The sequence below is a fragment of the Giraffa tippelskirchi genome, chromosome 7 (assembly GCF_054371585.1).
Source record: "Giraffa tippelskirchi isolate mGirTip1 chromosome 7, T2T-mGirTip1v1.2.pri, whole genome shotgun sequence".
Lineage (NCBI taxonomy): Eukaryota > Metazoa > Chordata > Mammalia > Artiodactyla > Giraffidae > Giraffa > Giraffa tippelskirchi.
The window spans coordinates 92146558-92170130 of NC_137281.1; the positions used below are offsets into that span (position 1 = coordinate 92146558).

The 23573-nt window shown below is 40.6% G+C and overlaps 1 protein-coding gene across 1 annotated transcript in view; it reads right to left on the reverse strand.

Annotated features, from left to right (window-relative positions):
* The window catches only part of RYR3 (ryanodine receptor 3), a 555495-nt gene that overhangs the window by 306609 nt on the left and 225313 nt on the right, over positions 1 to 23573 (reverse strand). Inside the window, exons 4-5 of the mRNA XM_081507033.1 lie at positions 3967 to 4041; positions 1621 to 1699 (exon numbers count right to left, since the gene is read on the reverse strand). Of these exons, the coding sequence (XP_081363159.1) occupies positions 1621 to 1699; positions 3967 to 4041 (154 nt within the window). The remainder of the gene's footprint in view (positions 1 to 1620; positions 1700 to 3966; positions 4042 to 23573) is intronic.

A 23573-nucleotide genomic window follows, 5' to 3' on the forward strand; every position in this document is an offset into this window, starting at 1 on the left:
CCCCTCGCCCCCGATTTTCTAGATTTAATCTAGATTAAATCTAGGTTAAACTCTAGATTTTTAAAAACAGGTTAAACTCTAGATTTTTTTTTCTAAATCATATGTAAAATCAGATAATCTTGGACCATCTCCTTATGAACTGATGTAGTTTTAGAATAATTACATGGACTTTGTCCTTCTTTGGCCCCAACAATGGAACTCCCCTCCTATTTGGGGGAAAATGTCATAATATTAAAGACTGTCTCCAATGAGACTCTTCCTGCCGTGTGACCTAGGCTGTTTGTTCTTCCCTGGCCTTTCTTTCTGCCCAATTTCTAAGCTTGGGGCTCGGCTTCAGAGCAGGTCTATGTAACATCCTTCCAGTAAACTCTCTTTCTGCTTGAGTTAACAGAGTCAGTTTCTGCTGTTTGCAACCAAGAATCCTGATTGGTCCATAAGCCCAACATCTAAACGGAGCAGAAATTACATACATAATGCCCTTGGCAGACAGATTGCTCATGAATATTTCCAGCCACAGGAAACATCTTCCATTTCGAGGCAAGCTGTTCCTTTGCTGGGTACTGCAGATATTACAAAGTGGTTTCCTTCACTGAGATGAAACCAGCCTGTTTTCAACTTCTATCCATTGTCCCAATGGTCTTTGGAATAACCTACAGCAAGTCAGCCCCTTCTTTGATTAACTAGAAACATTTATTGATAGTTATCTTAGTCCTCTGTTCTTCATTTAAACCTACATCATCCTGGCTACCATCTTTTTAGGATCCAGCACTTGACTGTCATTTTTGATTGAACTAAAAAAAAAAAAGTAGCCAGTGTTTCCCATAGTATATGATGTATTGTGCTAGTGGTGGAGAGCAATTAAACAGCACTGAGTCACATAGTGAGAAATTTCCTTTACTACTCTCAAACCTTTTGATTCTAACAGAAAGTTTTCAGTTTGGAGCTTGTATACCAGGAACACTTCTCTAATATTTGCCAACATTCTTCAATTACTGAGTGACATGGTTTTCTTTACATTATATTCTTTTTTACAGCAAGTAATACCAGTTTTCTACTTACAGAAATGGTGTTAGTTTTGTCTATAAAATTTTAAATACAAAAGTAAATTTAAAGAAAAATATAAATTAATAGTAAAGTTGATGCACAGGAATGGCAAATCTATGAAGGTGGATATCATTGACTAACATCTGGGAAACACTGCTTTAAAAATAGCTAATTCACTGCAGAATAAAATGGGACTACTTTTTAAAAAAATCTAGACTATACTTCATTATGTAAACCTTCATTATGCTGTTTTTTTGAAGCGATTATTCATTACCATTGGTTTTTATCAGGAATAACTTCTCTACTTATTTTCAGTATCTAATCCTAAAAATTGTTTTTCTTTGAGACTCTGGCAGACTGTGGTTAAAGCCTCATGCTCACCTCCATTTTGCATTCCTATGTTTTCATTCTGCATTCCAATAATATTCTTTATTATTCTTCTTCTCCAGAGTTCTATCAGACCTATTTCTTGACCAGGTTGGTTTGGAATCCCAAATGATTTGCATCCAACCTCCTTCTCAAAAGCCCCCAGCCCAAGATCCCACTCAGCAGCAGATCTAGGGCATGTTGACTTACCTGTGGCATGTTCCCGCAGACCTACATCAAAGGCAAGTTTATCCGTCTGGGATCTTGATGTGGTCAAACATGTTAGATACTGTGGAATAAGAGGAAATGCTAGTGAAGTCATACTCTTCTGTCAGATCTTGGCATCTCACCGTTAGTTGACTTCTCAGTTTCAACCTGAGCTACTATGAAAAGGGCTTCTTTATTGTTCATGGCTACAGTGCTTCTGGGATATATTTTCATAACGTATTTAAAACCTCAAAGACATTCTTATCTGATGACCCAGTGATTTGACTCACAGGACTATGAGAAATAAGTTTAAATAGAAAAAGTTTGAAATATGAAATATGCTTAAGTTCAGAGATACTCTGAAACTTTTAAACTGAGAATATGAATAGAACATAAATGATCAACAGTAATGGAAAGGTTGATAAACTCTGGTACTTCATTTTATGGACTATTATGTTACCATGGAGAATATTTATCAAGAGTGTAGAACAGAATGGAATATATACAAAATAGTGTACTTGTATGGTTGCCACGTATGCAAAATTCAAATGCCTAGCAACCAGGCTAAAGGGAATTACACCAAACTGATAGCAGGTTGTCTTTGAACAGTGGGAACATCCATGATAATACCCTCATTTCTATTTATTTTCTGTTTTTTGGTTTTTCTATCAGCTTTAAAACTTCTCAAATAATGTCTGAGTTTTTCTAATTATAAAAATACATGTGCATGTAAAACTTAAAAATTATTTTAAAAAGTAACTTAATAAAGGAAAAAAGTCCACAGCCTATTCCCTGCCTCCTTTATTGACAGGCACAGCAAGTGGTCTTAAAATTGGACTGAGAGGCAGATACGCATTTGGCACAAACTTCCTGAGTTATAATTCTAATTCTCTGCAACAGGAAAACAGAGAATCATTGTATTGTATAGACATCTCTCACGGGCTTTATTCTCAGAGCTACTCCTAAAAGGAACTGGCTAGTATAGAGTTCATGTTAACTGTGAGTGGGATTTCTTGGGAGTAGAGGGCAACCAACATAATGATGAATAATGTAAACCTTCCTCTTTGTAGCACAATGCTAGCCTGAGTTTTTAAAGCCAGGAGAAGTATACTGTTTGAGCTTTTATTTATTCTATTTAGAGAGAAAAAGAGAGGTGCTGGGGTTTTATTTACCCTATGGATAAGCACCAGATTTCTAAAGATAAATGATAACTTCTCAGTTCTAAAGATTGCCAGGGTGCAAAATTTCCCTACTCTCTAACAGTCCCCATCTCCTGCTCATATAACCTTCCATTTGGTCATTTTTGTTTGTCCTTTGCCACGAGGAACTATCACAGATGAATGTTCAGGCTGAAAAGGTCAACTTCTTACCAGTGTTCAGGAAAAAAAAAAAATGCTGCAATAAATAAATTATTTAAGAAGCAGCTGCTGCTGTCCCTGCCAATTTGACAGTTCAGGTTTTGAGACGAATTTTGCAGTGTCCACTGCAGGTGTAAAATGTGTGAAAATGAAGTCCTGTGTTAACGTAACAGTTTCCCACTGGGGTTAGAGAAAGAAAAGTTCCTTACACCGATAGTAAGGGAGAATGATACGTGTAGGAACTGGGGGTAAATATCATTAGAGTTGCCTCATATTATACTTGACCAAGGTCACAGTATTCCTCTTAACACTCCCTGCAAAAGAACTGCAATATTCGAATTTTACAAATTACATTTATTAAAACTTGAAAAAAAATTCAAGTTATATTGAGTTATCTCATTTCGGTTAATTCTAGTTCTAGATCCCTGAATAGTTATAGCTTATATAACTTATATAGGATCTGCTTTCTGTGACTGCTCTGCTCTTTATCTGCCTCCTGCCTCTGGATTAACATAATACCTTCAAATTCAGGAATGAAGGACCAGATATCATCCTATTTCTTTTAGCTAGTAAAAGAGAAATTTCACAAAAATCCCATTTGATTGCTTTTCCACCTATGCTAGTTATCCTTATACATGTGAGTCATCAGTTATTCCAGGATTATCTGATCATCCATTCAACAGACATTCTCTAAGCATTTAGTATACCAGAGCACCACACTTGGTCAAGTTAGGTTTAGTTACACAAATTTTTTCAAAAAGACATAATCCTTTTCCTTATGGAGTGGGAAGGAAGGTGGTCAGACATTAAGCAAACACAGATGTACAACTGCTAAGTGAGGTAAGTTACTAAGACAGTAATGTACTATTGTTTCCATTCCGAGTGACTCCCACTGATTTCTTAACATGATTGAGACACTCACTGGCTTCCCACCCTTTCCCTCCTCTTCAACCTCCTCCTCGAGGGGTGACAGTGATTCAGGTGAGCTTACCATGCCGCTGAAGGAGTGCCGCAGGAGAATTGCGTGGCCATACAGCAGGGTCCTGTGGCCACCCCCTTGTGCTGCCTGTGGGGAAAGAGGGCAGGAAGTGTCAGCACGGGCCAGGCATGGCCACTCTGAGGACAAAGCATTCCTGGAGGACACACTACCAAGGAAAGACCCATGGCGAAGCTCCCAAGGAATCCATTCTAGAAGCGAGTGGCCAGCCTACAGGCGGGGGAGCGACTAGTTGACCACAGCCATGCAACATCCTTGGGAGAGGGTGAGTGGGGCCAAATCTCTTCTCCAGAATGGCCCCTGCCCGGGATCAGCAGAAACCCAGAGCTGTTCTATCAGAAAAGCACGTGGATGAGATAGGTACCGCTTACCTTCCTTTGAAACTTCTCAGAAGCGTTCAGTGAGAGAGAAAAACAAATGTGATGTAACTACAGCCTAGTGACAGAAAGGCAGCATAGGGGGTGGGGGGACAAGACATATCATAGACTCAGTCTGTGCCTCGTGGACTTTTTAAGGCGCCTGTGCCTCCTACTCACTCACTTAATGGGTCTTATTTGCCCTCATTTCACCAGTGAGTGATGGCTCTGATATCCGGGTCCTTAAAAGGGTAACCAGTGATGGGAAACAGATATCTCCTCTAGTTAAGGGGCCATTTAGGTGCCCTCTCTTTGCCCCACCAGGCTGTCCAGTCAGTGGCAGTCTGAGCAGTGGGACAAGCCCAGGAAGAAGAGACGGACCCACATAAAGCCACTGGTGTCTGCCTCTTGCTTTTCCTTATTTGATTTGCACACCGTGATCTGAAATGAATAGTACTGACGTGATAGGAAACAAAACCATTATGTATTCCAGTGATAGGTGACCAGGTAACACGGAAAAGTGAAATCTATAGAAGATTCTAGATTTTTTTTTTTTTTTGGCATCAACATTTTCAACCTTTTACCCAAATCTCTCCCTGTCAAGTGAACTTGCCCTCAGAGGCAGACACATTTTTTTTGATCACACACTCCTTTTAGGAAAAAATATGTGAGCCTAAGCTTCCATACCCAAATGTACACAAAAAGAGAGTTCAAAGCCTGAGATTAAAAATTAATAAGGAGAGAGTAACATGGAAACTTACAATACCATATATAAAATTGCCCTCAGAGGCAGACACATTTTTTTTGATCACACACTCCTTTTAGGAAAAAATATGTGAGCCTAGGCTTCCATCCCCAAATGTACACAAAAAGAGAGTTCAAAGCCTGAGATTAAAAATTAATATGGAGAGAGTAACACGGAAACTTACAATACCATATATAAAATAGATAGCCAATGGGAATTTGCTGTATGATTCGGGGAACTTAAACAGGGGCTCTGTGATAATCTAGAAGGGTGGCATGGGGAGGGAGATGGAAGAGAGGTTTGGGAGGGAGGGGACATGGATGTACCTATGGCTGATTCTTGTTGATGTTTGAAAGAAAACCACAAAAATCTGTAAAGCAGTTATCCTTCAATTAAAAAAATAAAGTGGCAAAAAAAAGTAAAAAAATGTTGGATATCCAAGATAGAATAAAAAAAAAATTAATCATACAGAGAAATTCTAACATTTTCTTTCCATAAGCCAACGGCACCTCTTATGCATGGTATGTTTGTCAGAGCTACGGAGCAGCAGCCCAGGGGCTGGTTTCAGGGTCTGCTCCTCTCCTGTGCTGACCCTCCTTCAGGGCCACAGACAACAAGGGGGAGCGAAGGCTCCATTTCAACTCTATTCAGATTAAATTTGGATTAACAGAATCGCCCTGTCAAAGAGATGATTTTTCATGCCATACCATGAGCCTAAAGAAAAGGAAAAAAATAGATGTGGTATCTTGTTTAAAAGAAGTCAGCAACTATATATACATGCGGCTGTGCTTTTTCCATAGCTATAGAGATATTTAAATGCTCTCTCCACTTTAATACTATGAAAAGATTAAATGTTCTTTGCAACGTTTTAGGATTTCTTGAAACCATCTGAACTAACTTTAGTTGCTGTATTTACAAATGTGTCAGCAGCTTACTTTAGAATTAGTCATACTAAAAGAGTTTTCATGTCTCATCAGTCTCACTGGTATTCTTCCTGTATAGCTGTACTACTGCAAGTGAATTGATAGCTTGTGATGGTTTATGTTGTGGGTTTATGCTCCCAGATTAGTCTTGTGTCTCAAACTGAACTACTGACTAAACTATACTTCCCATTGTTTATCATGGGTTACACTTTCCTCCAATTCTTCTTTGTTCCTCTCAGCTCCGTGAGGAATCATTAAGAATCAGGAGTTTCTGACCCCCCAGAGCAGCACTAAAGGGCTTGTGCTCCCCTTCTCTGGCAATGCTGGCAACATTCCTGGCCCTCATGTCCTCTATTTTGATGCCAACAGAAAAGCAGAGTGACTTAACTACCCCACTGGGCTTGTATGGGACGTCACAAGCCACCTCCTCCCTCTGCTAAGGCGGTGGGTCTTAGGTGCTTGAGAATATCAGCTTGTTAATACACAGACTAGAGATCTCTTCAAGAAAATTAGGGATACAAAAGGAACATTTCATGCAAAGATAGGCTCAATAAAGGACAGAAATGGTGCGGACCTAACAGAAGCAGAAGATACTAAGAAGAGGTGGCAAGAATACACAGAAGAACTGTACAAAAAAGATCTTCATGACCCAGATAATCACAATGGTGTGATCACTCACCTAGAGCCAGACATCCTGGAATGTGAAGTCAAGTGGGCCTTAGAAAGCATCACTACAAAGCTAGTGGAGGTGATGGAATCCCAGTTGAGCTATTTCAAATCCTGAAAGATGATGCTGTGAAAGTGCTGCACTCAATATGCCAGCAAATTTGGAAAACTCAGCAGTGGCCACAGGACTGGAAAAGGTCAGTTTTCTGTTCCAATCCCAAAGAAAGGCAATACCAAAGAATGCTCAAACTACTGCACAATTGCACTCATCTCACATGCTAGTAAAGTAATACTCAAAATTCTCTAAGCCAGGCTTCAGCAATATGTGAACCGTGAATTTCCAAATGTTCAAGCTGGTTTTAGAAAAGGCAGAGGAACCAGAGATCAAATTGCCAACATCCACTGGATCATCGAAAAAGCAAGATAGTTCCAGAAAAACATCTATTTCTGCTTCATTGATTATGCCACAGCCTTTGACTGTGTGGATCACAATAAACTGTGGAAAATTGTTCAAGAGATGGGAATACCAGACCATCTGACCTGTCTCTTGAGAAACCTATATGCAGGTCATGAAGCAACAGTTAGAACTGGACATGAACAACAGACTGGTTCCAAATAGGAAAAGGAGTACATCAAGGCTGTATATTGTCACCCTGCTTATTTAACTTCCATGCAGAGTACATCATGAGAAACGCTGGGCTGGAAGAAACACAAGCTGGAATCAAGATTGCCAGGAGAAATATCAATAACCTCAGATATGCATATGACAACACCCTTATGGCAGAAAGTGAAGAAGAACTAAAGAGCTTCTTGATGAAAGTGAAAGAGGAGAGGGAAAAAGTTGGCTTAAAGCTCAACGTTCAGAAAACTAAGATCATGGCATCTGGTCCCATCACTTCATGGGAAATAGATGGGGAAACAGTGGAAACAGTGTCAGACTTTATTTTTTGGGGCTCCAAAATCACTGCTGATGGTGATTGCAGCCATGAAATTAAAAGACGCTTACTCCTTGGAAGGAAGGTTATGGCCAACCTAGATAGCATATTGAAAAAGCAGAGACATTACTTTGCCAACAAAAGTCCGTCTAGTCAAGGCTATGGTTTTTCCAGTGGTCATGTATGGATGTGAGAGTTGGATGGTGAAGAAAGCTGAGCGCCAAAGAATTGATGCTTTTGAACTGTGGTGTTGGAGAAGACTCTTGAGAGTCCCTTGGACTGCAAGGAGATCCAATCAATCCAGTCGAAAGGAGATCAATTCTGGGTGTTTATTGGAAGGACTGATGTTGAAGCTGAAACTCCAATACTTTGGCCACCTCATGCGAAGAGTTGACTCATTGGAAAAGACCCTAATACTGGGTAGGATTGGGGGCAGGAGGAGAAGGGGATGACAGAGGATGAGATGGTTGGATGGCATCACCGACTCGATGGACATGGGTTTGGGTGGACTCCAGGATTTGGTGATGGACAGAGAGGCCTGTCGTGCTGCAGTTCACGGGGTCACAAAGAGTCGGACACGACTGAGCGACTGAACTGAATTGAATACACAGACTGCTGGACTCCACTCCACCGTGTCTGCTTTACTAGGCCTGGGGTGAGCCTGAGAACGTGTGTTTCTAAAGGGTTCTGGGGAAAATGGCATTGACTGACGCCGCTGGTCCAGAAGCCACATTTTGAGGACCACTGCTTTAAGGAACGATCAAGCTTCAGTGGCAGCATGGCAAAGGAGCTTTTCCTGCAGAAGCTCTGGTAATCATCATTCTAGAGAACGCTATCCTTGGCACACACCACACTTTACAACCGTTGGGTGGTTTACAACCATCATAGCTTATTCTCCTAACTTTTTAAGGTAGGGGTGATTTCATCCTCTCGGAATGTGAAGAATTTGAAACTCAGAGGTACGGCTCTTGCTAGATGTCACACAGCTATATGTGGTGGTGGGGGGAACTGAACTCAGAGTTAAGTCTAAAACCTGACTCATTTCACCCAATTTTTTAAAATAATATATTCATTTGCCTACTGTGTACAAAACCGGGGAACACAGCACCAGGAAGAATAGAAAGATACTGTCTCAGCTCTTCAGCTTTGTGAAGGAGAACTGACCCAACTGGAATTAAATGAGCTCTGATCATATGGCAGGCACAGAACTACAGTAAGTGAGTCATCTCATTTTACCTCTTGATTAGTGTTGCAAAGTGACAATGGAATTACCTCCATTTTACAGAAGCACAAACCAAGGCTTTGAGAAGTAAAGTAACTTGCTCAAAGTCATACAGGTTCCAAGGGCAGAGCTGCGATTTAAGAAAGGGGAGGATTTTACCATGTGCTCTATTACAATATTTTCTTGTCTGTATTCTGGCAGGAGACAGGCTTGTACATAAAAATCCATGTTACAGAGAGACATCCCTGTTAAAAGAGGGGAAGACAAACAGCATTGGAATAGGAATAGACCAGGAAGGTGATGAGGATGTTAGGAGCTGCTTTATCAAAAACATAGGCCATAATATTCTAGGATCCTTGACATCTAACAATGTAACAACAACAAAAGAATAAGGACCCCATATAGGCAAAGGGTTGGAGGTTGAGACTATGAAGTTCATGGGGGGACTGGTGGACAATTCACTGGGTAGGGTTGGATGAAAGGGAATAGCTGGCAATGACTTGGGCCCGTTGGACTATGGAGAGCCACATCTGATGGTTCAACAGCTAATGGGACACTGGGGGAGACTTTTGAATGGAGAACAATAGAATCTGTACCTTAGGAAGGTAAGCCTGACTGCAAAATGGTAAAAGAACTGGAGGCATCAAACCCTAAGGGCAGAAAAGACGACTCTCTCATTCAGTTTCCAAGACAACCTAAGGAGAGGATATAGACTGAAACTCTTAGAATCATCCCTTACTCCTTTCTTCTCCCACACTCCACGGTCCATCCAAAGCACCTTTGGTGCCACCTTCAAAATATACTCTCTACTCACCTACTACTCAGTGCCCCTGTGCTTTCCGTCTGGCCCCTCCTAGCTCTCCGTCTCACCCAGTCTGTAACACTGGCCTCTTAACTGCGTTCCTGCCGCGCTCACTCTGGTTACAGTCTGCGCTAACACGGCAGTCACAGCTGTCTTTTTAAGACTGTCAATCACCTCACGTTACTTTCTTACTCAACCCTCCCCTCATGATTTCCTTTCACACTGTGGCTTCTAAGGCTGTGCATCAGCAACTGGCAAAATATTCTCTATAAAAGATGAGACAGTAAGTAACTAGAGCTGTGCAGGACACATGTAATATAGTCTTCTTTTTTAAACAACTTTTTCATAAATTAAAAGCTCTTCTTACCTAGAGGGCTGTATATAAACAAGCAGAGGCTAGACCTGACCTGCTGTTGTGATCCCTGCCCTACTTGATCTGGTCCCCTCCACCTATCTGACCTCATCACCTGCCAGTAGCAAGGTCTCCACCACCCACTCTGTTCCAGCCATGTGGCCCTTCCTCTATTCTTCAGACAAGCAAATTCCTCCTACAGGGCCTTTGCACATGTGCTTCCCTCTGTCTGAAATGCTCTCCCTTCAACATTTTCAATGGCACCCCACTCCAGTACTCTTGCCTGGAGAATCCTAGGGACGGCGGAGCCTGGTGGACTGCCGTCTATGGGGTCGCACAGAGTCGAACACGACTGAAGCGACTTAGCAACAGCAGCCACATTTTCATGGCTCATTCCCATTCTGATCCATCTCTGTGCTCAGATATCTCATTAATGAAGCCTTCTCTGTTCATCCTTCCTAAAAGACAATCCTCCTTACTGGACAACATTTTTTTTTTGCTTTACTATTTCTCATGGCATTTATTAGCTTATATATTGTTTTTGATGTGTATCTCTCTTCCCTCTCTCCCCCGAGGACATAAGCTTCATGAGTTTTTGGTATGTTCTCTGTCACATCTATATGACTTATCAGTGCGTGGCAAACAAGCACTTAATGTCATTTTCATATTCATATTTTATGAATGAATGAATAGTAATTGGATGAGGTGGTCCTTTTGTCTCCTTTACACAGATGAGAAAAGAGAAACTCTCCTATAGTCAGACTGTGAGCAGTGAATTTGAACTTGAGTCTAACTACAAATTCTACCAACTCTTTTTGTTATTTGACACTAATTCTGGATAACATACCAGGAAAGCAATGATGTGCCACATAGAAGACTTCTTGGGTCTGTTCATAAGGGGGATCCAGACCTCAAGTTAGTGAGACTTTATTGGGATGGCAGTCCCATCTCTGCTGGGAGTGACCTTGGCTGTCATCATTGGCAGAATGAGAATATATGGTACCATCTCATTGGACTGGAGTGGAGTAAGGGGAGAAACCAGCAAAAGTGCCCTGATGCCATGTCCTACAGTAAAATGTTCCATTAGATCATTAATTCAATCACCTCATCTATAATTGCAAAAGTGATTGTCACTGACATTTCTTTTGATGGTTCCCAGAGGACACTGTCACCCAGTAAGATAAGCCTGATATGGCAATAAAAGGGAGGGTAACTCGGTTTCTCTCCAGCCATACATATGTTTCAAGACTATCAGATCTCTAAACCACCTTCTTTTATAATCTGGGACCCCAGACTCCACTTTAGGGGTCCCAGGATCTGGAAAGACGCCTTGTGGATCTAACATAAGCTGCGAAAGCTTCGGGGGATACTTCTTGGAGGGCTGGTAAGGCGTGACATTACTTCCTGGGTGGGGATGTATGTACTTCCATCTTGTAGAAGGACACAGAGCAACATTTCCTGAACACATGGAGGCCTTTTACATCACACAGGAGGTTTCCTTTGACACAGGCAACAACTAAGTAACAATGATGCCATACAAGTAAAAACAAAACAAAACAAAAAACCAGTAACCACCTAGCAGCAGAATTAAAAGCAAGGAACCTAATATGCTGTTAGAAAACAGTGAAAGTTTATATTCACCATTGGTACAAAACATTAAAATTTTAAGGAATTTACCTAAATGTTGAGCTAAACATTCAAAAATGAAACCACAAACTTTTGCTCTATAAAATAAAACTTGATTTTGTGAAATGCAAAGGTGTACTTTGTTATAGAATGAGAATACTAGTGTTTGCTAATGCTTAGTCTCCTAAACTGAACTTACAACGTAGTTTTAATGAAAATTCCAGTAGGGTATTTTGGAATTCAACAAAATCACTATAAAATTAATCTGCAAACATAAACAGTAAGAAAATTTTATTCTAAAAAGGAACCACGTTTTAGGAAATGTTAAGAAGCAAAATTAATTCACTGATTCTGGTAATGGTTCAAAAGAAGAATGTAATACAATACAGACAGTCCATAAACAAATCTGAAATGCAGCACATGATAAAGCAGATTTTCTAGTACAATGAGGGGAAGACAGGATTATTAAGTAAATGTCTCTCTGATATGTGGATAGCAAAACAGGAAAGTATTCAGTAAGATCCACAGGAAATATAAAAGATAGATTCTGGATGGGTAACAGTTAAATAATTCATTTTAAAATTAAATTCTATGACAACTAGCATGTAATAAACAGTCCGTATACTTTTATAGACCTAATACTTCTCCATGATCTGAAGCAACAGATAAACTCAAAGGAAATAAAAGACAGGATTTTACCAAGATTACTAAATTTCAGAACAATGGAAGTATCAACATTTAATACACTACAGAAACTCTTTGTTATCACGTTGACAAAAGGATGAACATCTCATTGAAATGTGGGGGAAAAGCATCAAATAAAGAAATGGGCAAAGGATATGAATAAATGATTCATATCAGGCATAAAATTAAAACATATGGCAGAGATTTTATTCCTTCTAGTAATGAAAGGAAAGACAATTAAAGCAACTTTGCTGTATCAAGTTTTATCAACTAGATTTTCAAAAATGGAGAAAAAGCCTGAATGCTGTCAGAGCTATAATTTAGCTGGTACTACCCTGTACAAGGTGGCACTGACAACAACTCTTTTGAAAAGCAGTATAGTGATATATAAAAAGAGGCATAAAGAAATTAATAACCTTTGCTGTAGTAATCCTACTTCTGGGAGTAATTTTTTTTAAAAAGCCAAACAGTATGGGTACTGTTATGAAAAAAGCATCAGAGTGGGACAAACAAAAAACTGGAAAGGTCCTGAATATCCAGAAGAAAAATATTGTCGGGTAAAACATGGGGCTTCTTCAGGCTGTTCTATCCTGCAAACATTAAAGAAGACAATTTACAGAAGTGCCTAGAAACACAGAAGATGGTACTGATAGACCACTGTGAAAAAGGCAGAGTGCAAAATGCCTTCTACTATTAGTATATATGCCAGAATGATAAGGAAACCTATAAAAATGAAATGGCCATTTGACTGGATGCAGAACCACTAGACTTTCCTTTTCCAAATTTTTCTTTAGCATCACTGCTAAAAGATCATTTCAGTAATAAGTGTGTGTGCATGGGGGCAACACTGTCAGTTCAGTTCAGTCTCTCAGTCGTGTCTGACTCTTTGCGACCCCATGAACCGTAGCACGCCAGGCCTCCCTGTCCATCACCAACTCCCGGAGTCCATCCAAATCCATGTTCATTGAGTCGGTGATGCCATCCAACCATCTCATCCTCTGTCATCCCCTTCTCCTCCTGCCCTCAATCTTTCCCAGAATCAGGGTCTTTTCAAATGAGTCAGCTCTTCGCATCATGTGGCCAAAGTATTGGAGTTTCAGCTTCAACATCAGTCCTTCCAATGAACGCCCAGGACTGATCTCCCTTAGGATGGACTGGTTGGATATCCTTGCAGTCCAAGGGACTCTCAAGAGTCTTCTCCAACACCACAGTACAAAAGCATCATTTCTTCTGCGCTCAACTTTCTTTATAGTCCAACTCTCACATCCACACATGACTACTGGAAAAACCATAGCCTTGACTAGATGGACCTTTGCTGACAAAGTAATGTTTCTGCTTTTTAATGTGCTATCTGGGTTGGTCATAACTTTCCTTTCAAGGAGTAAGCGTCTTTTAATTTCATGGCTGCAGTCACCATCTGCAGTGATTTTGGAGCCCAGAAAAATAAAGTCAGCCACTGTTTCCACTGTTTCCCTATCTACCTGCCATGAAGTGATAGGACCGGATGCCATGATCTTAGTCTTCTGAATGTTAAGCTTTAAGCCAACTTTTTCCCTCTCCTCTTTCACTTTCATCAAGATGCTCTTTAGTTCTTCACTTTCTGGCATTAGGGTGGTGTCATCTGCATATCTGAGGTTACTGATATTTCTCCCGGCAATCTTGATTCTAGCTTGTGCTTCCTCCAGCCCAGTGTTTCTCATGATGTACTCTGCATATAAGTTAAATAAGCAGAGCGACAATATACAACCTTGACATACTACTTTTACTATTTGGAACCAGTCTGTTGTTCCATGTCCAGTTCTAACTGTTGCTTCCTGACCTGCATACAGGTTTCTCAAGAAGCAGGTCAGGTGGTCTGGCATTCCCATCTCTTGAACAATTTTCCACAGTTTATTGTGATCCACACAGTCAAAGGCTTTGGCATAGTCAATAAAGCAGAAATAGATGATTTTCTGGAACTCTCTTGCTTTTTCGATGATCCAGTGGATGTTGGCAATTTGATCTCTGGTTCCTCTGCCTTTTCTAAATCCAGCTTGAACATCTGGAAGTTCATGGTTCACATATTGTTGAAGCCTGGCTTGGAGAATTTTGAGCATTACTTTACTAGCGTGTGAGATGAGTGCAATTGTGCAGTAGTTTGAACATTCTTTGGCATTTCCTTTCTTTGGGGTTGGAATGAAAACTGACCTTTTTCCAGTCCTGTGGCCACTGCTGAGTTTTCTAAATTTACTGACATATTGAGTGCAACACTTTCACAGCATCATCTTTCATGATGTATTGCATGTGTTTTTAAGGAAAAGAGGGCCACGAAAGTGTTCTTTCTTAAAACTTCACTTCCTTGAGGTCTGATTAATTTGCCATGATTCTCTGTAAATGACTTTACCTGCCTGAAAGGTGGCTGGCAAAGAATACCTAGCATGCTAGCAATGAGGCACTGATTCCATGGTCTAGCCCTACTCTGGTGTTGGATGGAAAGCCCAGAAAGGCAAGCTTTATCCAAGACACCTCTGTTCTCCTCTGAGTTTCCTCAGGCTTAGCCCAGACTCCACAGGGGAAATTTCTTGCCCTGGGAGTCACTCTTGCTTGGATCTCAAACACACTGGCTCTTCTGACGTCCCTTAGTGGACCCTTCACCTTGGAGTCCATCCTTGTTCCTTTTGCTCTTTAGTCACTAAGTTGTGTCTGACTCTTTGTGACCCCGTGGACTGTAGGTGCCTCTGCCCACTGGATTTCCCAGGCAAGAATGCTGGAGTGGGTTGCCATTTCTTTCTCCATCCTTGTTCCTAGAGACTTGGTTTCTACACTATTCTATGCTTCCAAGGCTGCCTCAACCAGCCATCAGATTCTAGGACCACCTTCCCGAACTGCTACAAGCCATCATGCCCCTCTGGCTAAATTCCCAAGACTCCACTTAAGCACCCTACTTTTTTAGGAGAGGTTGACAGAACTGCATAATCAGTGGGACAGATGGGAACTGCCAGCTCAAATGGCACCAAAGAAACTAATGGGTCATTTTCCAAACATGTCTTAGACTGGAAACTGCTGGTAACAGAGACAACTTTTTGTTTTTAATGACAGTTAAAGTAGTATACTGGACTTTAGAAAGTACCGAGGTAGGAAGGCACATGTACAGGTTAGTTTGACTTGTGATTTGGAGTCAGAGCCAGGGAATATGCCAATAGCAATTCTATAAGCCCATCCTAGCCATCTTAATTCCCTCGCTACATGTGAAATCCTGAAAAACCCAACGCAGGACACTAAACCCTTTTCTTCACCACTTTTTCTGAATCAGATACTCTATTCTTCAGCTAGGTCATTGCCAAGTCTAGCTTTTAGGTCCCTACTTCACGATACAAAGACATAAAAAGTCCAAGGTCTCATTCTCTTAATTTGACACCTTGATTTTCCACTTGTAAAAAGATAATTAACCTGGACCTAAAACTCTTAGTCAAAGATTTCTGAGACATTGGCCATAGAGAAAGCAACAGCATCAGGACAGAGTCCCCTAATGAGGTTTCCCCTGTAAGAAATCTTCTAAGTGAGTCTGGGCCAACTCAGCCAGGAAAGTGCAGGCCCTTCAGATAAACACACATGAAGGGAAGCCACATTCTTGGCATCCTTTGTGGGCCTCTAGGGATATTGTTAAAAACTGAAATCATGAAGCAGGATTTTAATGAAGTTCAGAAAAGAGGAGGAAGTGCAGCATCTCCCTCTTTCCCAAGTTCAATGATCATGATCGTCTCCCCAGGTGCCTTAATGACAAGACAGGCCCACGGTTCACAGGCTGCAGGCACAACACGATTCCAAAGAGAAAAGGCTGAAACTGGTTTGCAGAGGGCCTGTGGCAGCCTTTGCTCTGTCTGTGGCCGTGCTCTCCCCTCAAGGTCAGCAGGGGGACTGTGACTCCAGGGAGCCCCACCTCCCACCCCCTCAGTGCTGCCAGCTCCCACCACTGCATATCCCAGAGCCCAAGGAAAGGATGCTCCAAAAGCTGTGCACAAAGTCAGGCTAGTGTCGTTAATTTCTTTCACTTCTTCAAGAGAGAAAACACAAGCAAAACCCAAATAATCCATCCCCCGACCGAGCACTGAATGCCAAATGTACCATAGTTTGTACTATAAAATGCCAAATTATTATATTTTATAATTTACTGAATTCAGCCAACCCTCCCTCATGGATGCACCTGGAATTATTCTTCCTCAGTGAGGAGGATTTTGACACTCATTTTTGTTCAAGTCATTAATTTCATTGTCACATGGAAACAGTTCAGGACAAAAGGATGAAAGGCCAGAGCCTGATATGGGGAAATGTAAGTCCTGGGTCTTAAGCATTATCTGTAACAAGAACCTGCACAGCAAGAAAGTATTTTCTTTCAGGCAAGTGCTTACAGGGCTTCTCTTTTGCACAGATCTGGCTGAAGGGGTAAGGAAAATCTGAGAGATGGCTCAGATGACTTAGGGATTGCAGAGGAGCTGCTGTGATGACCCTGAGTTCATAATTTCCTGTGAGCACTTCAAGTCATGAGAAGGAAGAGCATGTGGATGGTGCAGATTTGGGCCCTGTACTCATGACTAAAGGCAACTGAGGAATCTTCTGCCTTTCAAGTTTTTAAAAATAAGGGTCATGGCTCTTTGAGATTGGTGAACACATGCAATCGTGTTCTCTCCTCTCTTTCCTGACCCATGACATGTGGGGAAATAATTAAATGACTTTTGGCGATTCCCACTTGGGCTGGGATTTTACAAATGCTGATTGTGAAACAGGAGGATAAGCATTCTTCATTGAGGGGGAACAAAGGTGGCCATGGGATTGCCTCCAAATTGAGCAGCATGGGGTCATTCTAGATGCATCTGTGCTTTTCTTAGAAGGTAGACACCAGGACAGCCAGGGTGGCAGCTCAAACGTATTTCCTATTATGGTATCTTTTAAAGGAGCAAATTGACAGGAGATATTTGTCAGGATATTAACGACATTTAGACTGATGACAAGTATACCTCGAAAGAGGTGAAGCAATTATTTTCTTCTCTGAATTAATTTCCCCCCTTTCTCCTATAGCTCACTAACAGATTTGTAAGAACCTGATATTGCCAAGTCCATTCTTTACATGAAAGGCCCCTGTCAGCCAGATCTGTTTTCCAGTCACTGCTCTAGTTTTTATATGAACCACACATCCTCATCATCCATCAGGCCTCTGATGAAATGATAGATCAGTGGCACCAAAAACTCTGCTCAACAATTTCCTTTCACCCAGGGTAATGAATAACAAATATTTCCAACAAAAATCTAAAAGGTCAGATTACCCTGACATGAAAAATCAAATACTATCTTTAATCTACTGTGTCTCTAGGGGAAAAAAATCACCATTCACCCTGGGAATTAACAAAATAGGAGTCAGTTTTTATTACAAAACCACTATTGAGTCCTACTGTGTGCAAATACCTCTATTCATATGGGCTACGAGGAAGAAAATGAACTTACGTATATTCTGTTATTTGGTTCTCCTCCTTCTCCCCTGCACTCTTTAACCTATTTTTCTCTCTCTTTATCAACACAACTTCTTTTTCCTTTAATCCCTGGAACCCCCTTGCACTATTCCCAAATATGATCTTGCTGCATAGAGATAAATGTATTCTGTTCTCTCTACATCCACAAAATAAGCCTAGGGCCAACTTTACACTTCCAAGAAAAACAACACACAAAAGCCTGATCTTCCTTGAAGTATATGAAGTGGCCTTAGGCAGAGGAGCTGATTCTCAGAGTTCTGTGTGTCTGTTCAAGCCAGTGGATGGATAGAACAGGTGCTCCTAATAACTTCCTATGTGTCTGTGGACCACACACTGTTCAGAGGCAATGGGTCTTCAGAACCTCTCATGGGTTGATCATACAGAATTGCACTTCAACGCCAGATATCCATCAGAATCATCAGTAGGGCTTTCAAAATGAAAACAAAGCAAGAAAAAAAAAAAAACCCCAGCCCCAAAGGCAGGGCTATTTCCCTAAAACTCTTATTTGATAGGTCTTTGATGAGTCCTAGGAATCCCAGGTAATTCTAACTCATAGCCAGGCTTAAGAGCCACCACCCTTCTGAGACCTTCCCAGCCACAGAGGGCCCTTCATATAAGTAATCTATATGAGGCTTACAGTCCGCAAGTACTTCCCTGTTCTCAGAAGCCTCATTCTGGACCAGTGGCTGATTTTTCTTTTAGCGTTTCTCCAGAATCCTACCAAAGCAAAGAACAAACATGGTTGCTGTCCCTTGTCCTTGAAAGCTCTAGGAGTCATGTTCAGCTAAAACTCTTGGTCTCTTAGCTTTGCTGCCACATTTGTGACAAGTGGAAAGACACAGATAACTGCTGCAAAACCTGGGGGGAGAGGGCTCCACACAATTCAGACTTGGTTTAAAGAGAGTCCAGGCTCATGGCTTCTAGGTCTCTATACCCAACTTCATGGATCTAAGACCAGCTAGACCCTTCCTGAGGTGTGTCACCTGCAATCTGGCCTTCCCTCTCCCACCAGTCTGGATTTTATAAGGCCCGGGAAGAGATGAAGTTAAGGGCAAAAACCAGAACAGATGAGGGGGGCGGGGCTTTTACTTTTCTTCTCTCACTACTTGGTCACCCCATCCCCACTCAGTCACTTCCAATCTTCTGTCCTCACTCTGGTTTCTGAGTTCCTGGCCCTTCTGCATTCTCACTGATAACACTCCACTTTCCTCCCTACATCTATAATGTCTCTTAGAGTTGTTTTGAATCATCTAACACTTGGGCAGTGTGATTCACATGGCTGCTTTCAAAAGCCTAGCTTAAGTCTAAGTGTTCTTGCTACCAACTAATTCTTCTGTCAAAAAGAAAAAAAATTTTTTTTTTTGAGGGAAAAAAGTTTCTTCTTCTGGTCTGTGAATAGAAACCAGGACATGGATAGAGGAAGCACTACCTCATCTGTTTTCTCCCCACTGTACAGAGAGTAAATCCATCACATGGACATTGATAGGATAACCGATTGGGACTGACAGTAAAACCAACTAGAGCCACAAGAAACCACAGCAAAGCTTTCTGCGAAAGAGGAGAAAGGCACATTAAAATGAGAACCTTCTACCTGTGAGAAGTGTGAAAGACTAGAGATCTCTTCAAGAAAATAAGAGATACCAAGGGAACATTACATGCAAAGATGGGCTCAAAAAAGGACAGAAATGGTATGGATCTGAAAGAAGCAGAAGATATTAAGAAGAGGTGGCAAGAATACACAGAAGAACTGTACAAAAAAGATCTTCATGACCCAGTTAATCATGATGGTGTGATCACTCACCTAGAGCCAGACATCCTGGAAGGCGAAGTCAAGTGGGCCTTGGGAAGCATCACTACGAACAAAGCTAGTGGAGTTGATGGAATCCCAGTTGAGCTATTTCAAATCCTGAAAGATGATGCAGTGAAAGTGCTGCACTCAATATGCCAGCAAATTTGGAAAACTCAGCAGTGGCCACAGGACTGGAAAATGTCAGTTTTCATTCAAATTCCAAAGAAAGGAAATGCCAAAGAAAGCTCAAACTACCGCACAATTGCACTCATCTCACATGCTAGTAAAGTAATGCTCAAAATTCTCCAAGCCAGGCTTCAGCAATACGTGAACCGTGAACTTCCAGATGTTCAAGCTGGTTTTAGAAAAGGCAGAGGAACCAGAGATCAAATTGCCAATATCTGCTGGATCATCGAAAAAGCAAGTGAGTTCCAGAAAAATACTATCTCTGCTTTATTGATTATGCCACAGTCTTTGACTGTATGGATCACAATAAACTGTGGAAAATTCTGAAAGAGATGGGAATACCAGACCATCTGACCTGTCTCTTGAGAAACCTATATGCAGGTCATGAAGCAACAGTTAGAACTGGACATGAACAACAGACTGGTTCCAAATAGGAAAAGGAGTACGTCAAGGCTGTATATTGTCACCCTGCTTATTTAACTTATATGCAGAGTACATCATGAGAAATGCTGGGCTGGATGAAGCACAAGCTGGAATCAAGATTGCCGGGAGAAATATCAATAACCTCAGATATGCAGATGACACCACTCTTATGCCAGAAAGTGAAGAAGAACTAAAGAGCCTCTTGATGAAAGTGAAAGCGGAGAGTAAAAATGTTGGCTTAAAGCTCAACACTCATAAAACTAAGATCATGGCATCTGGTCCCATCACTTCATGGCAAATAAATGGGGAAACAGTGGAGACAGTGGCAGACTTTATTTTTTGGGCTGTAAAATCACGGCAGATGGTGACTGCAGCTATGAAATTAAAAGACGCTTACTCCTTGGAAGGAAAGTTATGATCAACCTAGATAGCATATTAAAAAGCAGAGACATACTTTGTCAACAAAGGTCCCTCTAGTCAAGGCTAGGGTTTTTCCAGTGGTCATGTATGGATGTGAGAGTTGGACTATAAAGAAAGCTGAGCACCGAAGAATTGATGCTTTTGAACTGTGGTGTTGGAGAAGACTTTTGAAGTCCCTTGGACTGCAAGGATATCCAACCAGTCCATCCTAAAGGAGATCAGTCCTGGGTGTTCATTGGAAGGACTGATGTTGAAGCTGAAACTCCAATACGTTGGCCACCTCATGTGAAGAGCTGACTCAATAGAAAAGACCTTGATGCTAGGAATGATTGAGTGCAGGAGGAGAAGGGGATGACAGAGGATGAGATGGTTGGGTGGAATCACCGACTCAATGGACATAAGTTTGGGTAAACTCTGGGAGTGGGTGATGGACAGGGAAGCCTGGCGTGCTGCAGTTTGTGGGGTCGCAAAGAGTCAGACATGACTGAGTGACTGAACTGAAGTGAACTGAACCTGTGAGAAGAGGAGGAGGAAGACAGTGACTGGCTCAGAAACGTCAAGCATGGTTTACAATTTGAAAAAACTTAAACCAAAATAAGCAAAAATAAATCTCAGTTGTCCTAAAGTTTGACTCCTGCAATGGTTTGAGAAAAATCAATCAATCATTTCCCAGTGGGAGTGTGATGTGATGATTTGGTAAAGAAAAGAACACTGTAAATAATGAATTAGCTGAAAAAGAAATAAAATGATCCCATTTATGATAACATCAAACAACAACATCCTTAGGAAAAAATTTAGCCAAGGGGATAAAAAATTTTTACACTGAAAAATACAAGACCAATAATGCAAGAAAGTGAAAAAGACACAGATAAATGGAAAGAGGTCCTGTGTTCATGGATTAGATGTTAAAATATCCATACTACCCAAGGTCTTCCATAGACTCAGTGCATTCCCAATCAAGATTCCAACGGCATTTTTCATAGAAATAGAAAAAATAATATTGAAATTTGTAGGGAAAGAAACTATATTACAACCTTTATCAAAACAGTATAGTATTGACAAAAAAATAGACAAGTAGACTAATGGAACAGAATTAAGGGCCCAGAAATAAACTCATGCATACGTGACTAACCAATACTTGACAAGAGAGCCAAGAATACTCAATGGAGAAAATACAGCCTCTTCAATAGAGTGCTGGGAAAGCTGGATATTCACATGTAAAATAATGATCTTAACACCACTCAAAAATTAACTCAAAATGGATTAAAAACTTGAATGTATGACCTGAAACCACAAAAGTCCGGGAAGGAAACCTAGAGAAAAGCCTCCTTGACACAAGTCTTGGCAATGCTTTTTTTGGTTTGTTTTCGGATATGACACCCAAAGAAAATGCAACAAAATTAAAAATAAACAAGTGGGACTATATCAAACATAAAAATTTATTCAGAACAAAATAATCAACAAAATGGAAATGGAGGAAAATTTGCAAATCATGAAACTGATAAGAGATTACTCTCCAAAACATATAAAGAACTCAGACAACTCAATATCAAGAAGAAGAAAAAACCAAACAACAACAACAAAAACCCTCCCAAACTCAAAGTACTTCATTAAAAAATGGACAAAGGACTTGAAGTGACATTTTTTCCCCAAAAAAGACATACAAATGGCCAAGTACATGAAAATGTGCTCATTGTCATGAATCATTAGGGAAATGTTATGATATTACTTTATGCTGTTAGAATGGCTATTATCAAAAAGACAAGAGATAACAAATGCTACTAAAGACATAGAGAAAAGAGACCCCTTGTACACAGTTGATGGAAATGTAAATAAGTGCAGCTACTGTGGAAAACAGTATAGAAAACAGTATTTTAAATTCAAAAAAATTAAAATAGAACTAACATATGATTCAGCAGTCCACTTCTGAGTATTTATCTGCAAGAAATGAGAAGACTATGTTAAAGAGATATCCACACTCTCCATGTTCAGTACAGTAATTTACAATTGCCAAGATGTGGAGACAACCTAAGTCCACCAACAGAAGTGAATGGATAAAGAAAATGTAGTATAATGGAATACCATTCAGCCATAAATGAAGGAAATCCTACCATTTGCAACAACATGGATGGACCTTGAGGGCATTATGCTAAGTGAAATAAATATGTATAATCTCACTTACATGTGGAATCTAAAATAACTCAAACTCACAGCAAATGATATCAGATTTGCGGTTACCAAGACAAGGGATTGGGAGTGGTGGAATTGGGTGAAGTTGGTTAAAAGGTATAAACTTCTAGTTTTAGGATAAATAAGCATTGGGGATACAATATATAACATGATGACTATAGGTAATGCTACTGTAGGTATGTTTGACAGTTGCTAAGAGAGTAAATCCTAAAAGTTCTTGTCACAAGGAAAAAAATTTATAATGATGTACATAAGAGGTGATAGATATCAACTAAACTTACTATAGTAATCATTTTCCAATACAAGTATGCCAAGTTGTCTCAGCGTATACCAGTGTTGTATATCAATTATATCCCAATTAAACAACAACAGCAACAAAAAGAATATTGCAGTGGATTTCTCCTCTGTACACTGGGAGGGATCATTGCTTGATTATGAAAGATCTTCAGAAACCTGAAGAAATAACTATGTTATCTACATAGTCTGCAGTGAGAGGGAAACTCAGAGGAACAGAGAGCCTCGATTGAAAGCAGTTAAGAGATTCCTGGTAATTTATCACTGTCTAATAATCAATATGCTTCTATATATAACTGTTTATGCACTTTTAAGATCTTCCTTAATACACTAGAAAACCGTGACATGAAACCAGAGGATGGAAAGGATATACTGAAGGGATCCTCTAAGTGCTTTTTAAATAAATGGAGAAAAGACAGCCCAATACAGTGTAACAGGAAATCTGTCACCTCAAAGAGCAAAAGCAGTTTCACAAGTGCTTATG